This window comes from Scyliorhinus torazame, chromosome 11 (assembly GCF_047496885.1).
Source record: "Scyliorhinus torazame isolate Kashiwa2021f chromosome 11, sScyTor2.1, whole genome shotgun sequence".
Classification (NCBI taxonomy): domain Eukaryota; kingdom Metazoa; phylum Chordata; class Chondrichthyes; order Carcharhiniformes; family Scyliorhinidae; genus Scyliorhinus; species Scyliorhinus torazame.
The window spans coordinates 176,925,791-176,941,239 of record NC_092717.1 but is presented as its reverse complement, the minus strand read 5'-3'; the positions used below and the strand labels follow the sequence as shown (position 1 = coordinate 176,941,239).

Below are 15,449 nucleotides of genomic sequence, written 5' to 3'. Positions count from 1 at the left end.
GAATGAAGATGGGGAGACATTGAAATACAAACGGGAATCTCGGGAGGACCGTCATTTTCACCGTTTGGACTCTACCAGCTAGAGACAACGGGAGCGCATCCCATCTCCGGAAATCATCTTTCATCTGATCCACCAACCGGGCCAAGTTCAATTTACGTAGCCAGTCACAATCCCGCGCCACTTGGGATACCTAGGTACCTGAAACTGTCCCCTACCAATCTAAACGGCAGTTCCCCCAGACGCCTCTCCTGACCCCTCGACTGGACGGCAAACATCTTGTTCTTCCCCATATTAAGCTTATACCATGAAAACCGGCCAAAATCCCCAAAAATTCCCATGATTTCTTCCATCCCCTCAATTGGATCTGAAACATACAGAAGCAGGTCGTCCGCATACAGTGAGACTCTGTGCTCCCCCCCCACCCCCCCGGACCAGCCCCTTGAGGCCCTCAGAGCAATTGCCAGCAGCTCTATAGCCAGCGCAAACAGCAGGGGGGAGAGGGGGCATCCCTGTCGCGTCCCACGGTGCAGTTTAAAATAGTCCGAAGTTGTCCTGTTTGTCCGTACACTTGCCACAGGAGCCTGGTACAGCAACCTGACCCAGTCGATAAAGCCCCTCCCAAATCCGAACCGTTCCAGAACCTCCCATAATCCCACTCAACCTGGTCAAAAGCTTTTTCCGCATCCATCGCGACCACTATCTCCACCTCTCTACTTTTCGGGGGCATCATGATTACATTTAACAGCCTTCTTACATTGGCCACCAGCTGCCTGCCCTTAACGAACCCCGTCTGATTTCCACAATGAGGTTCGGTATACAATCCTCAATCCTGGAGGACAAAATTTTGGCCAACAGTTTGGTGCCTACGTTCAACAGGGAAATCGGCCTGTAAGACCCACATAGCTCCGGGTTCTTGTCCCATTTCAGGATAAGCAAAATCGTGGCCTGTGACATCGTCTGGGGCAGAACCCCTCTTTCCCTTGCCTCATTAAACACCTTCATCAGCACCGGCCCCAATATCCCGGAGAACTGTTGTAGAACCCCACTGGGTACACGTCCGGTCCCGGGGTCTTACCCGACTGCATGGCCTTCAAGCCCTCCATTATCTCTTCCAACCCGATCGGGGCCCCCAGTCCTTCTACCAGCTCCCCATCCACCTTCGGGAAAGTCAGCCCCTCCAGGAAGTGCCTCATCCCCTCCGGCCCCGCAGGTGGTTCCGACCTGTACAGCCTGCTGTAGAAATCCCTGAACGCCTTGCTCACCCCTGCCGAGTCCCCAACTAAGTTCCCATCCCCGTCAATAACTTTCCCTATTTCTCTAGCTGCCTCCCTCATTCTGAGCTGCTGTGCAAGAATCCTGCTGGCCTTCTTTTCTATAATAGTTGACTAAACACTTGACCCGATGCAAGTCATGTGGACCAATTATTATTAATTTTAAAATATGTGGCCAGCGATGGTGAAGTTGTAAGGCAATTTTTCTGATTTGTGCCGCCACAATCCCACAATTCTGAGTGGCTGGAGCCAACTGTTTTGGAAATCATTGCAAAATTTAGGGTTGGACATCAAAGGTTGCCATGGGCAGAGCTTCCATAATGCCAAAAATATGGCAGGAAAATATTCAGATCTGCAAGCAAAACTGAACTATGCAAGTCCCGGTGCATGATTCAGTTCATTAAAACAGTAAAGCAGTGATTTGAGGGGGGTTTGTGGTTTGCATGGTGTGAGCTGAGGGTGGGGTCAGGAGGATATTGATGCCATTAGGGGTGGGGCTTGAGACCAGAAGGTGGGGCATGACATGAGGGCCCTGCAAAGAGGGAGAGCATTGGGCCCCAAAAATTATAAGTCCATCTCTGCACCTAAGCCCGAGAGCCTTTGTCCCACCACTGTTGGCTGTGCTATCAACTGTCCACAGCCTAAGATCTGGAATTGCCTCCTCAAAGCTATTCCTTGCCATTTCCCTTTTTCCTTCAAACCACTGTTAAAACCTATGTCTTGGAGGTTTTAATACTCTCTCATAATATCTCCTTTTATGGATCACCATTAATTTATGTCTGATCACATTTCGGTGAAGCATTTGAGAATAGTTTCTATATTAAATATGCCATAAAATGCAAATTGTATTAATTCAAGTGTTCTGAACTACAAGTTATAAGGAAGATGATTTAGAATTGTTGCAATTTTTCTACAATTTTTTTCCTTCTCTAATACCCACTGGGAAAGTAACTCTTGACATTTGTTAACCTTACAATAGACTATTATTTGGAATGGATTGGATTTGTTTATTGTCACGTGTACCGAGGTACAATGAAAAGTATTTTTCTGCGAGCAGCTCAAACAGATCATTTAGTACATGAAAAGATCGCTCATTTGGAAAAGTTCATTATTCCCATTTAGTGTCAGCACAGAAGTAGCAGACAGAAAAAAAGCATTTATTGATCATTAGATCTGACCAATCAGTAAAACTGATATATTCCTGAAAATATTTCATCAGCTGTAGAAATGAAGAGTTATAAGAGAAGGTTAATTTTTCTTCAAAGTACTTCAAATAAAGCATTCAGTACTCAATAGTGACCTTAAACATTCAGAACCCCCACGTTTTCCTGGAGGTGTAGCAGAAAAAAAGGAAGAGTAGCAGGGCAGAATTAGGTGTAAAAATGTCAATGTGTTTCACTAATAGGTAATAAAAATGGAACCCAAAACAGAGCGAGTGTGACAGTGACGGTGCATGCGCGTGCACAAGGAGTAAAAACGATAGATTTATAAGAGAAGACCCAAACAGTAATGATGGACAAGTGGAACTTATTGCAGGGCGTTATACAGATGTGTTTAGCACTGTTGCCAGGGACCCGGATTTGATTCCCAGCTTGGGTCACTGTCTGTGCGGAGTCTGCACGTTCTCCCCATGTCTGCATGGGTTTTCTCAGAGTACTCCGGTTTCCTCCAAGTACTCCGGTTTCCTCCAAATCCCTTAAGAAGTGCTTGTTAGGTGAATTGGACATTCTGAATTCTCCCTCAGTGTACCTGAACAGGCACCGGACGATGTGGTGACTAGGGGGTTTTCACAGTAACTTCATTGCAGTGTTAATGTAAGCCTACTTGTGACACTAATAAATAGTATTATTAGATAGCAGGGTTTGAGGTAAGTTGGAGTTTATGTACGGTATTGGAAGATTGACGAGCAAAGTTGGAGTATCCAAAAGTAAAGTGACAAAGCCATGGATAAGGGTTTCAATTGCTCTCAGCGTTGAAGTAGGGAATGAGACAGGAAATTTTGAGGAATGGACATAAATGGTCACAAGTGATGGAAAGAATTACATAAAATTTGCAACATAGGTTGCTTGGCCAAATGAATCCACATTGATGTTTATCCTCCACAGAAGCAGAAGACCCAGTTCCACACCACTGTCCTGCGCCAATATCTCCTTTATTCCCCCTGCCTTCAATCACCTATCTAGCCTAACCTTAAAATGCTGACAGAATTTCTGCTTTAAATTGTTAACTTTGGCAGTACAACCCACAGCCCAACACAGGAAAATTTTACCTTCCGTGTCCAAAATCTCATATTCAATGTTAAATCTATGTACTTTAGATCCCTCCCTCAACCAGTGGAAATAGACCATTTCTTTTTTTTTTAAATTTAGAGTACCTAATTATTATTATTTTTGTTTTCCAATTAAGGGGCAATTTAGCGTGGCCAATCCACCTAACCTGCACATCTTTGGGTTGTGGGGGTGAAACCCACTCAGGCATGGGGAGAATGTGCAAACTCCACACGGACAGTGACCCAGGGCCAGGATTTGAATCCGGGTTCTCAGCACCGCAGTCCCAGTGCTATCCACTGCGCTACATTCCGCCCTGAAATAGTCCATTTCTGACCACTGTTTCAACCTTTCAGAATTTTAAGAGTCTCTATTGAAATATCCCATAATTTCCCATATTCGAACAAAAATACTTCCCCACTGCTCACTTTACTGTATTTCCTCAAACCATACATCATCTCAGTGACCAGGTGCTAAAACTGCTCTATTAAAATAATATTCTTCATACAAGTGGGTGGGATTTTCCATGCAACACGCTGCGTGTTTCACGGCAGCAGAGGCAGCCCACCATTGGCCAGCAGCAGGATCTTCTGGTCTTGCTGTTAACGGGCTTTCCCACTGAGTACACCCCTTGCCACCAGGAAGTCCATGGTGGGGGTGCGCCGTCACCGGGGCCAGAAGATCCCGCCGGCGTGAACAGCCGGAATGTTCCAGCCTGTAAAGCCCCAAACTGTGCTCTGATGTAGTTTTATATAGATGAAGCAGTTAGCTATACCGATACCATCAGGCTGCAGAAAGCATTTATTTTGATTTGAAAACATTTGAACGGTCAAGCTGCTAACTCTGGACTTCCCAACTGGCACAAGAGATAACACTTCATTTTTCAATAAAAAGGTTTATTTTTAAAATTCTTACCTAATACTTCTAATACGAGGTAGATGAGTGATGACTGAGCATTCTCTGCATAAGATTCTAGATCCTTGATATTTCGATACGCATTCTCATTCAAATTCTTTTCCTGAAATTCATTATATTGGAATTGTCTTAAGTTGGATGATTCTGGCTTTTTCTTTAAAAAAGGTACACTGCTGCAAAATACTAAGATTAAACATATTATTCCATTGCACAGTGTAGAAGATGGATAATGGTGCTATAATTTCTACAATTAGGCTTCATGAGTTTAGGGCATCAGCCATTAGCATTGACAAAGAAGTTGCTTCACTAAACTATTCATATTTGTTTGCACTAAAGCTTTATGTTAATCAGAGTGAGAAATTTTAGCAGAAGTAAATGGAACACATCTCCGTTAACAGCCTAAATTCTCTTGATGCAAAGCAAAGCTCCCTTACTGTGCATCAATAGAATATCCAAGTACAGCTTCAGAAGAATATGCCTTACTGTGACGTCCCAAATTCTGGAATCCTCATATTTAGCTCTGTTGGTTAGACAGCTAGTTCGTATTGCAAAGCGAGGCCAACAGCGCAGGTTCAATTCCCTTACCAGCTAAGGTTATCCATGAAGGCCCTGCATTCTCAACCTTGCCACTCGCCTGAGGTATGGTGATCCTCCGGTTAAATCATCACTAGTTAGCTCTCCCCATCAAAGGGGAAAAATAGCCTACGGATATCTGGGACTATGGCGACTTTACCTTTATGTCTAAAAGCAGGACTAACAATTTACGTTAAAAACATCGTTTTTAAAAAATAATAATTTTTATTCAAATTTTCACAAAATATCAACAACAAATACAGAAAGGAAAGAACAAAGCCCACCCCCCAGTATACATAAATAATAAATAACAGCCACCATCAACACAAAAGCAAATATATACGCCCACTCAAGAAAAATGAACCAATCCCCCCCCCCCGGGTTGCTGCTGCTGACCATCTTCTAATGCTCTGCCAGGAAGTCTAGGAACGGTTGCCACTGCCTGAAGAACCCTTGCACCGATCCCCTTAAGGCAAATTACACCCTCTCCAATTTAATAAACCCCGCCATATCGTTGATCCAGGATTCCACGCTTGGGGGCCTTGCATCCTTCCACTGAAGAAGAATCCTTCGCCGGGCTGCCAGGGTCGCAAAGGCCAGAACGGCCTCTTTCGCCTCCTGCACTCCCGGCTCCTCTGCCCCCAGCCTGGCTTGACTCTGGAACCTACCACCCTCGACACCATCCTCACTACACCCTTCCAAAGGTCCTCCAGCGCTGGGCATGCCCAGAACATGTGGGTGTGGTTTGCTGGGCTCGCTGAGCACCTAACACACCTGTCCTCGCACCCAAAGAACCGGCTTATCCTTGCCCCGGTCATGTGAGCCCTATGCAGCACCTTAAATTGTATGAGGCTGAGCCTCACGCAAGAGGAGGAAGAGTTCACTCTCCCCAGGGCATCCGCCCACATCCCCTCGTCAATCTCCTCACCCAACTCCTCCTCCCACTTACCCTTTAGCTCCTCCACCGGGCCTCCTCCTCCTCCTGCATCACCTGATACGTTGCCAAGATCCTCCCCTCTCCAACCCACCCCCCCGACAGCACCCTGTCCTGGACCCTGCGTGGTGGCAACAGTGGGAACTCCACCACCGAACAAACGCCTGTACCTGCATATATGTGAATGTGTTCCCCGGGGGGAGCCCGAACTTCTCCTCCAGTTCACCCAGGCTCGCAAACTTCCCGTCCACAACCAGGTCCCCCATCCTCCTAATACCTGCCCTGTGCCAGCTCAAGAACCCTCCACCCATCCTCCCCGGGTCAAACCGGTGGTTCCCCCGAATCGGGGACCACACTGAGGCCCCCACCTCCCCCTATGACATCTCCATTGCCCCCAAATTTTGAGGGTAGCCGCCACCACCGGGCTCGTGGTATACCTCATTGGAGGAAGCAGCAGCGGTGCCGTCACCAGCGCTTCCAGGCTTGTGCCCACATAGAACGCCATCTCCAGCCTCTTCCATGCCGCCCCATCCCCCTCCATCACGCACTTACACACCATTGCCACGTTGGCAGCCCAATAATACCCACAGAGGTTAGGCAGCGCCAACCCCCCCTATCCCTGCACCGCTCCAGGAACACCTTTCTCACCCTTGGGGTCTTCTGCGCCCACACATACCCCATAATGCTCCGATTAACCCGCCTGAAGAAGGCCTTAGTGATCAGGATGGGGAGGCACTGGAACAGGAACAAAAATCTCGGGAGCACCGTCATTTTAACTGACTGCACCCTACGTTAAAAACATAATTAACTGCAACTTAAAATGATCTGTAACTAAACCTGATTTTATTCTTGAATTTCAATATTTTACAGAATAACTTTTTTTAAATAAGAGGAAACTTCAACAATAGCTGACATAGACAGGGCAGTATGACTCTGGTGGCAAGCAGGTGCTCACGTTGTTTTCACATTAAAAAAAGAAAATCTATACTTTGCCACCGTGGCTGAAGAATTATTTCTGCCTTTTAATATGATGCAATGAAAATTTCCTCCCAATATAATTACCAAAATTCTCCAAGAAGCTAACTGCAAAAATAAGATCTGTTTGCCAATTCCATTTTACGTGGAAAAAACAGATGGGTGATGAGCATTTTCTTCCTAATTTCTAAATGTACCTTAATGGTAGCCATCAACCTTCAGCCTGGGTGCAAAATTAATGCTGAGGATACCTTGATATCTACGTAACTGATTAAAATGGCTAATAAGAAATGTACATCGTTATTTCTCTTCCTCATGAGCTGAGCTTAACTGTAAGTAGAAAGGTACTCTATGTAGTGGCATTTCAGAACAGGTAACAATCAAAGATGGAGTGGGCCACTGTTATGGTCTGTAACTATCTTGTGGGTAAACCTGGCTTCAGAGTACTTAAATAACAAAGTAGACTTACCCGTTCATCAATAATTCTCAGAAACCATCGCTTAGTCAGCTTGTGCTTTTTTACTGCCTATTAAATAATAGAATTTCACAACAATCAAAAAAAGAAAAAAGAAAAATACCACAGATGCTGGAATTGAAACAAAAACAGACAACGCTGCAACAAACTCCAGCAGCATTTGTAAGGAGGAAAAACAGATTTAACGTTTCAAGCCCATATGACTCACGGACTTGAAACATTAACTCTAATTTTAAAAAGAAAAGTGCTAAACTTTCCTAAAGTGCTCTATTCCAATGTAGATCAATGCACAAGATTGAAATTTTTCCAAAGCTGCTTTTACACTGATGCGAAATTTGCCACCCAGTTAAATTCTGACCAGGCTAAAGAACTTGGTGAAGTAAAGGTAAAGCCCTGGGAATAAAAGGAAAAGTGGCAGCAAGGATACAAAGTCAGCAGTTGAGTGACAAAGTATTAGTGAACACTTGTCTTTCAGACTGGAAGAAGGCACATAGTGGAATTCCCCAGGGGTTGATACTAGGTCTATTGTTTTGTCCGATAAATTACAGGCAGAGCACCTTTCATTTTGCAACTTGGAACGGAATCGGTGCCGGATTTTGGAACTTCCCGGTTTTCAGTTGTTAATTCAGGGAATAGGACACGCACAAAAACGAAATTATTTTTTGTCCTTATTTGTTCATGCTGGGCCAGCATTGATTGCCCATCCCTAGTTACCCTTGAGGGGGCAGTTAAGAGTCAATCACATTGCTGTGGGTCTTCAGTCACATGTAGGCCAGACTAGGTAAGGATGGCAGATTTCCTTCCCTAAAGGATATTAGTGAACCAGATGGGTTTTTACGACAAGCGACAACATGGCCATCATTGGCTGGAGGAGGTAGATGTTCTGAGGAAGGATGTATTAGCAATTTTGAAAAACCTTAGGGTCGACAAGTCCCCTGGGCCAGATGGGATATATCCAAGGATTCTTTGGGAGGCAAGGGATGAGATTGCAGAGCCTTTGGCTTTGATCTTTGGGTCCTCACTGTCCACGGGGATAGTGCCAGAGGACTAGAGAGTGGCGACTGTTGTTCCTCTGTTAAAAAAGGGAATAGGAATGACCCTGGTAATTATAGGCCGGTTAGTCTTACTTCGGTGGTCAGTAAGTTAATGGAAAAGGTCCTGAAGGACCATTTGGAAAGATGCAGCTTAATCCGGGATAGTCAACACAGATTCGTGAAGGGTAAGTCTTGCCTCACAAATTTGATTGAATTCTTTGAGGAGGTAACTAAGTGTGTAGATGAAGGTAGAGCAGTTGATGTCGTATACATGGATTTTAGTAAGGCGTTTGAGAAGGTTCCCCATGGTCGGCTCATGAAGAAAGTAAGGAGGTGTGGGATAGAGGGAAATTTGGCCAATTGAATAAGTAACTGGCTATCACATACAAGACAGAGGGTGGTGGTGAATGGAAAATGTTCAGACTGGAGACCAGTTACCAGTGGTGTACCACAGGGATCAGTGCTGGGCCCTCTGCTATTTGTGATTTTTATCAATGACTTGGAGGAGGGGGCTGAAGGATGGGTCAGTAAATTTGCTGATGACACCAAGATTGGTGGAGTAGTGGATGAGGTGGAGGGCTGTTGTAGGCTGCAAAGAGACATTGATAGGATGCAGAGCTGGGCCGAAAAATGGCAGATGGAGTTTAACCCTGATAAGTGCGAGGTGATTCATTTTGGCAGAAAAAATTTGAATGCGGATTACAGGGTCAACGGCAGGGTTCTGAGGAATGTGGAGGAACAGAGAGATCTTGGGGTTCATGTCCACAGATCTCTGAAGGTTGCCACTCAAGTGGATAGAGGCGTGAAGAAGGCCTATAGTGTGTTAGCGTTTATTAACAGGGGGCTTGAGTTTAAGAGCCGCGGGGTTATGCTGCAATTGTACATGACCCTGGTGAGACCACATTTGGAGTATTGTGTGCAATTCTGGTCACCTCGCTATACGAAGGATGTGGAAGCATTGGAAAGGGTGCAAAGGAGATTTACCAGGATGCTGCCTGGTTTGCAGGATAGGTCTTATGAGGAAAGGTTAAGGTTAGGGCTTTTCTCTTTGGAGTGGAGGAGGATGAGAGGCGACTTAATAGAGGTTTATAAGATGATGAGGGGGGTAGATAGAGTGGACGTTCAGAGACTATTTCCTCGGGTGGATGTAGCTGTTTCAAGGGGGCAACTATAAGGTTGGGGTGGGAGATATAGGAGGGATGTCCAAGGTAGGTTCTTTACTCAGAGAGTGGTTAGGGTGTGGAATGGACTGCCTGCTGTGATAGTGGAGTCGGACACTTTATGAACTTTCAAGCGGTTATTGGATAGGCACATGGATCACACCAGAATGACAGGGAGTGGGATAGCTTGATCTTGGTTTCGGACAATGCTCGGCACAACATCGAGTACCGAAGGGCCTCTTCTGTGCTGTACTGTTCTATGTTCTATTAGACTTTTAATTCCAGATTTTTATTGAATTCAAATTTCACCATCTGCAGTGGCGAGATTCGAACCTGAACCCCAGAGATTACCCTGGGTTTCTGGTTTACTAGTCCAGTGAAAACACCACAATACCACCGCCTCCCCCAATATGATTGCAAAGTGCTTTTGGTTAATGGCCACGTTACTGCTGATATTAATTCACTTTTCAGGAACTGGATTTAATAACTTTTTCATGCCTCCCCCACTTCTCTACGGTGAGGTCAAGGTTCGCTCAGCCACTTGGGAGCGACAGAAAAAAAAAGTCCGATTTTCAGACACGCCTGTTTTCAGGTAGCCGGACTGGAGGTGTAATCGCCATTGTCCCGGATGACCATAGGCTGCTTTCCCCTTTGAGGGGAGAGCTGATTGGTGGTGATTTTAACCTGAGAATCACCACACCTCAGGCGAGGGGCAAGGTTGAGAAAGCGTTGAGTAACCTTAGTCGGTATGGGAATTGAATCCGCGCTGCTGACTTCGCTCTGCATCACGAAGCAGCTATATAACCAACTGAGCTAAACCAGCCCCCAGCTGGAGGGACCTACCCAAAATGACCTAGACGTGGGCATGCAAGACATGATTTTAAAATTTTTAGGTGACACAAAGCTTGGAAGTATTGTAAACGGTAAGGATAGTGATGTACTTCGAGAGGACATAACAGCTGGTGGACTGGGCTGACACATGGCAAATTAAATTTAAATCAATGGGGCGTGAAGTGAAACGTTTTGGTCGGAATAATGAAACTTTATCTAAAAGAAAGGGTGCAATTCTAAAAGGGGTGCAGGAGCAGTGGGACCTGAAAGTGTATGTACACAAATCATTGAAGGTGGCAGGGTAGGATGAGAAAGTGGTTAAAAATCATAAGGGATTCTGGGCTTTATAAATAGACAAGGAAGTTGGCAAAACATTAAAAGACCATAAGACATAGGAGCAGAATTAGGCCACTCGGCCCATCGGGTCTGCTTTGCCATTCAATCATGGCTGATATTTTTCTCATCCCTATTCTCCTGCCTTCTCCTATAACCCTCTGATCCCCTTATGGATCAAAAACCTATCTATCTCTGTCTTAAAGAGCGGCAAAGAGTTCCACAGATTCACCACCCTCTGGCTGAAGAAATTCGTCCTCATTTCTGTTTTAAAGGATCGTCCCTTTAGTCTGAGATTGTGTCCTCTGCTTCTAGTTTTTCCTATAAGTGGAAACATTCTCTCCATGTTCAATCTATCCAGGCCACGCAGTATCCTATAAGTTTCAATTAGATCCCCCCTCATTCTTCTAAACTCCAACAGGCAGCACTTGTTTGTGGGCAGCACGGTAGCATTGTGGTTAGCACAATTGCTTCACAGCTCCACAGTCCCAGGTTCGATTCCCGGCTTGGGTCACTGTCTGTGCGGAGTCTACACGTTCTCCCAGTGTGTGCGTGGGTTTCCTCCCACAGTCCAAAGATGTGCAGGTTAGGTGGATTGGCTATGCTAAATTTCCCTTAGTGTCCAAAATTGCCCTTAGTGTTGGGGGGGGGGGGGTTACTGGGTTATGGGGATAGGGTGGAGGTGTGGACTTGGGTAGGATGCTCTTTCTAAGAGCCGGTGCAGACTCGATGGGCCGAATGGCCTCCTTCTGCACTGTAAATTCTATGAAAGCACAGACCCAAATTCCTCAACCTTTCCTCATACGACAAGCTTTTCATTCCAGGGATCATTCTTGTGAACCTCCTCTGGACCCTTTCCAAGGCCAGCACATCCTTCCTTAGATATGGGGCCCAAAACTGCTCACAATACTCCAAGTGGGGTCTGACCAGAGTCTTATTCAGAAGTACATCCCTGGTCTTGTATTCTAGCCCTCTCAACAAGATGTCGGTTTAGCATGAACTGAAATACTGTGTCCCGTTCTGTGCACCATACTTTGGGAAGCATGTGAATGCATAAGCAGGGGTACAGAAAAGAATTTCGGGAGTGGTTCCAGGGATTGAGGGACTTCAGTTACAGTACATGGATAGATTATAGAAGCTTAATTGTTCGACTTAGAGAGCAGAAGTTAAAAAGAAGATTTGGTAGAAGTGTTCAAAAATTATGTGGGTTCGGACAGGGTGAAACTGTTCCCACTGGTAGAAGGGTCAAGAACGAGAGGGCACAGATTTAAGGTGAATGGCAAAGAACCAAATGCAACAGGAAGAAAAACCTTTTACACAGTGAGTGGTTGGGATGCACTACTGGGAAGTGTAATGGAGACAGATTCAATTGTGATTTCAAAAGAGAATTGTATAATTATTATACTCAGGGTTACGTGAAAAGTTCCAGGGAATGGGACATGCTGAGTTGCTCTTGTCGAGTGCCATCACAGACACAAAGGGCCAAATGCTTCCTTCTGTGCAATAACCATTCTATGATTCGATTTAACTATATTAAATATATTATGACTGCGCCACTGGACTTCCAGTCCTGTCTTTGACAGTGTCAGCTATTCCTAGTTTAATTTCTTCAATAACACAATTTACCCACTGGACAGCTGTGAACCAAATTTGCGAAAAGCTTCTTCCAGCTAGGGATAATAAAGTGGTTTCGTGTCACAAGCGAATTTGCCCATAACGTTTAATTGATATATCCCAAGCTTTTGTTATTAATTAAATATTGGGCGGTATTCTCCCATTCCCCAGCAGCGTGTTTCCCGGTGGCGCGCCATTCACTGGCGGCAGGATATTATCTTCCCGCCGTTTGTCAATGGGATTTCCCATTGAAGCCAGCCCACGCCGCTGCGAAACCCGCTGGCAGGGCAGCACTGCCAGGGGAAAAGCGAATCCCGACGGCTAGAAAATTCCCTTCCGGCCATGGCACTCGACAAGAGCAACTCAGCATGTCCCATTCCCTGGAACTTTTCACGTAACCCTGAGTATAATAATTATACAATTCTCTTTTGAAATCACAATTGAATCTGTCTCCATTACACTTCCCAGTAGTGCATCCCAACCACTCACTGTGTAAAAGGTTTTTCTTCCTGTTGCATTTGGTTCATCACTGCAGGCTTACCATTGAAATGCTTTAGAAGTTTGAAGCATTTGGCTTTGACTTGCCCACACTTGCCTGCCTTCATACTTCCAATGATCATGGATGCTCTATTGTTGAATACATTTAAAACTGAGATAGACAGAGTTTGGTCTTTCTGGGTATCAAGCGATATGGGAAGTGGGTGGAAAAGTGGAACTGAAGCCACCCGTGATCATATTGAATGGCAGAGCAGGCTCAATGGGCTGCAAGGTCCATTCTTGATCCTAACTTATATGTTCGATGTAAAGTCATGGCTTATCCACAAAAAAGTTCAATTTTATTTATGGGTCAGACAAAACATGTTACTGGTTACAGATGTTAGATTTATGCTGAGCAAATGTCCGTGTGGAGTTTGCACATTCTCCCCGTGTCTGCGTGGGTTTCACCCCCACAACCCAAAGATGTGCAGGGTAGGTGGATTGGCCATGCTAAATTGCCCCTTAATTGGAAAAGAAAATAATTGGATACTCTAAATTTATTTAAAAAAAGATTTATGCTGAGCAACAATTGGGGGATGAAGTAAAACAGCTAATCTTTCAGATGGATTAAAATTGCATGCAGTTCAACAATTTATATATCTGTTATAATAAAAACAGCAATCAGGAAATACTCAGCAATCGTGCTTTTCACCCCAGAACGGTTTGTTGCGGTGAGGACCTTTCAATGGGGACACTTCTCGGCAAAACTGTCAGCCACGTTTCAAATCAAATTTGGTCTTTTCCGTCTGGGTCTGAGCACCCTCCCGCATTCCTGCATGGTAAACCACAGAGACATTCGGCCTACAGTTGCTCTCTCTCCCGGATCCTGGCAGGCTAACTTGTCTGCAAGCTTAAGGGATGTCTTAGAAACCCTTCCTCTCTCATATCCCATCTCAATGGAAACGAATCACATGGGGCTTGCATCAGGTAGAAATGCTGATTAGCTATTCTTTAAGCCCCAATTTTATTTTCTCTTGGAATTAAAGGGACTTAATGCATAATTGCTTACAACCGGTCATTCTGAACACCTTTCAGGGACTTTGGAGACCAGCAGTCTAACCACTGTAAACACAGATGCTGCTGCAATTTCTCCAACCTTACACCTTCTTCCCAGCTAAACATTCTGGCAGTTAATCGCCAGGTCATCCGTGCCTGCTATTAGATTGACTTCAGAACAGGTCACATGACCCCCCCCCACTTCATTTTAGTCCATAAACAAACAGTATAATAAAACCTATTTATAACAAGTAAAATTAGGAAATTCCCATTAGTTCAGCAAGTTCAAGTTTATCCAGTGACTAGCCAAGTCATATAAACTCAGAAGGACAAGCTGTGTTGTTAGCTGATCTTCACTTGGGTGACAGAATACAACCGGACTTAAGTGTCCAACTTAGGGAAAATGGAGATTTAAAAATGATCTTAGGTTTCCACTCCCTGCTGGAATATCCAAGGGGAGAATCAGACTCTGCTGCAATACTTTCTGCGGTGCAATATTCTGCTAGTATTCTACACTATTCAGGTTCATACGTTGATAATGCGTACCAGAGGGCAACTGGTACCCCAAAGAGAGAACTTCAGTTGTTACAGTCAAAGAGAAAATTAGTAAAATTCAAACTGAATGTTAATTGATGCACATTGATAATGAGCACTTCATTGTGGCAGTAATGAAGATTTTAATCAGTTTATTTTCAGAACTACCAGCTCAAAGGTCTCTATCACAGAATTTTAACAAGTAAATCTTACAGGAACCCTTACGTTTATAACCTCCACATTCTAAGTATTTTGAAAGATAAAGATGCATGAAAAGCATACAAGCTGATTTACCTTCCACAGTTCTATGGCAATGGGTTGGGGAGGAGAGTTATCACTGTAAATATCTTCAATCATTTGCCTCCAGTACTGCATCCTCATCAGACCTATTGTTTTCTGCGTTACTAAATCTTGCACCTTATTAAAAGGAAACCAAGAAACAAAGTAAGAAATTAGGATTAAGGAATTATGGTTTTGAGCAGGGTGCAGTTCTTTGGTTTAAGTAAATAAATAAAGCTGGCACCAGAATTAATTTAATGCAATGGAGATCACTAGATTTTCATGGGCAGCTTTCTTAATTAAGTCTCAGGTAATTAAGTCTCTACAGGTCCAGACAGAGCAACTGGAGAGAGGGATAATCACAAGTTAAAGAGGTGTGAATTGTCTCCATCTTGGGCAGTTGGTAGGATTTTGCAAGCCCAGGCCAGATGGTTGGGGGTGAATCTAATGCGACATGAATCCAAGTTCCCAGCATTATATTCACCCCCCACCACCTGGCCTGGGCTTGCAAAATCTTACCAACTGTCCTGGCTTAAGACAATTCACATCTCTTTAACCTATGATTATTCCTCTCTCAAGTTGCTGTGTCTGGACCTGTAAAGAAGTTGCACTGTCTGGACCTGTAAAGACTTAATTACCTGCAAAGACACGCATTCAAAGTATCGTCTTGCATCATTGACTTTGTCTATATATATATGTTTCTGGAACCCACCTCTTCATT

The 15,449-nt window shown here is 44.5% G+C and overlaps 1 protein-coding gene across 3 annotated transcripts in view; it reads right to left on the bottom strand.

The window, feature by feature from the left end:
* The window catches only part of ndufaf6 (NADH:ubiquinone oxidoreductase complex assembly factor 6), a 95,727-nt gene that overhangs the window by 54,813 nt on the left and 25,465 nt on the right, over nucleotides 1-15,449 (bottom strand). For all 3 annotated transcript variants that reach the window (XM_072468074.1, XM_072468073.1, XM_072468072.1), the window contains exons 3-5: nucleotides 14,744-14,866; nucleotides 7,405-7,461; nucleotides 4,454-4,556 (exon numbers count right to left, since the gene is read on the bottom strand). In XM_072468074.1, the coding sequence (XP_072324175.1) occupies nucleotides 4,454-4,556; nucleotides 7,405-7,461; nucleotides 14,744-14,830 (247 nt within the window). In that variant the 5' untranslated portion in view covers nucleotides 14,831-14,866. The remainder of the gene's footprint in view (nucleotides 1-4,453; nucleotides 4,557-7,404; nucleotides 7,462-14,743; nucleotides 14,867-15,449) is intronic.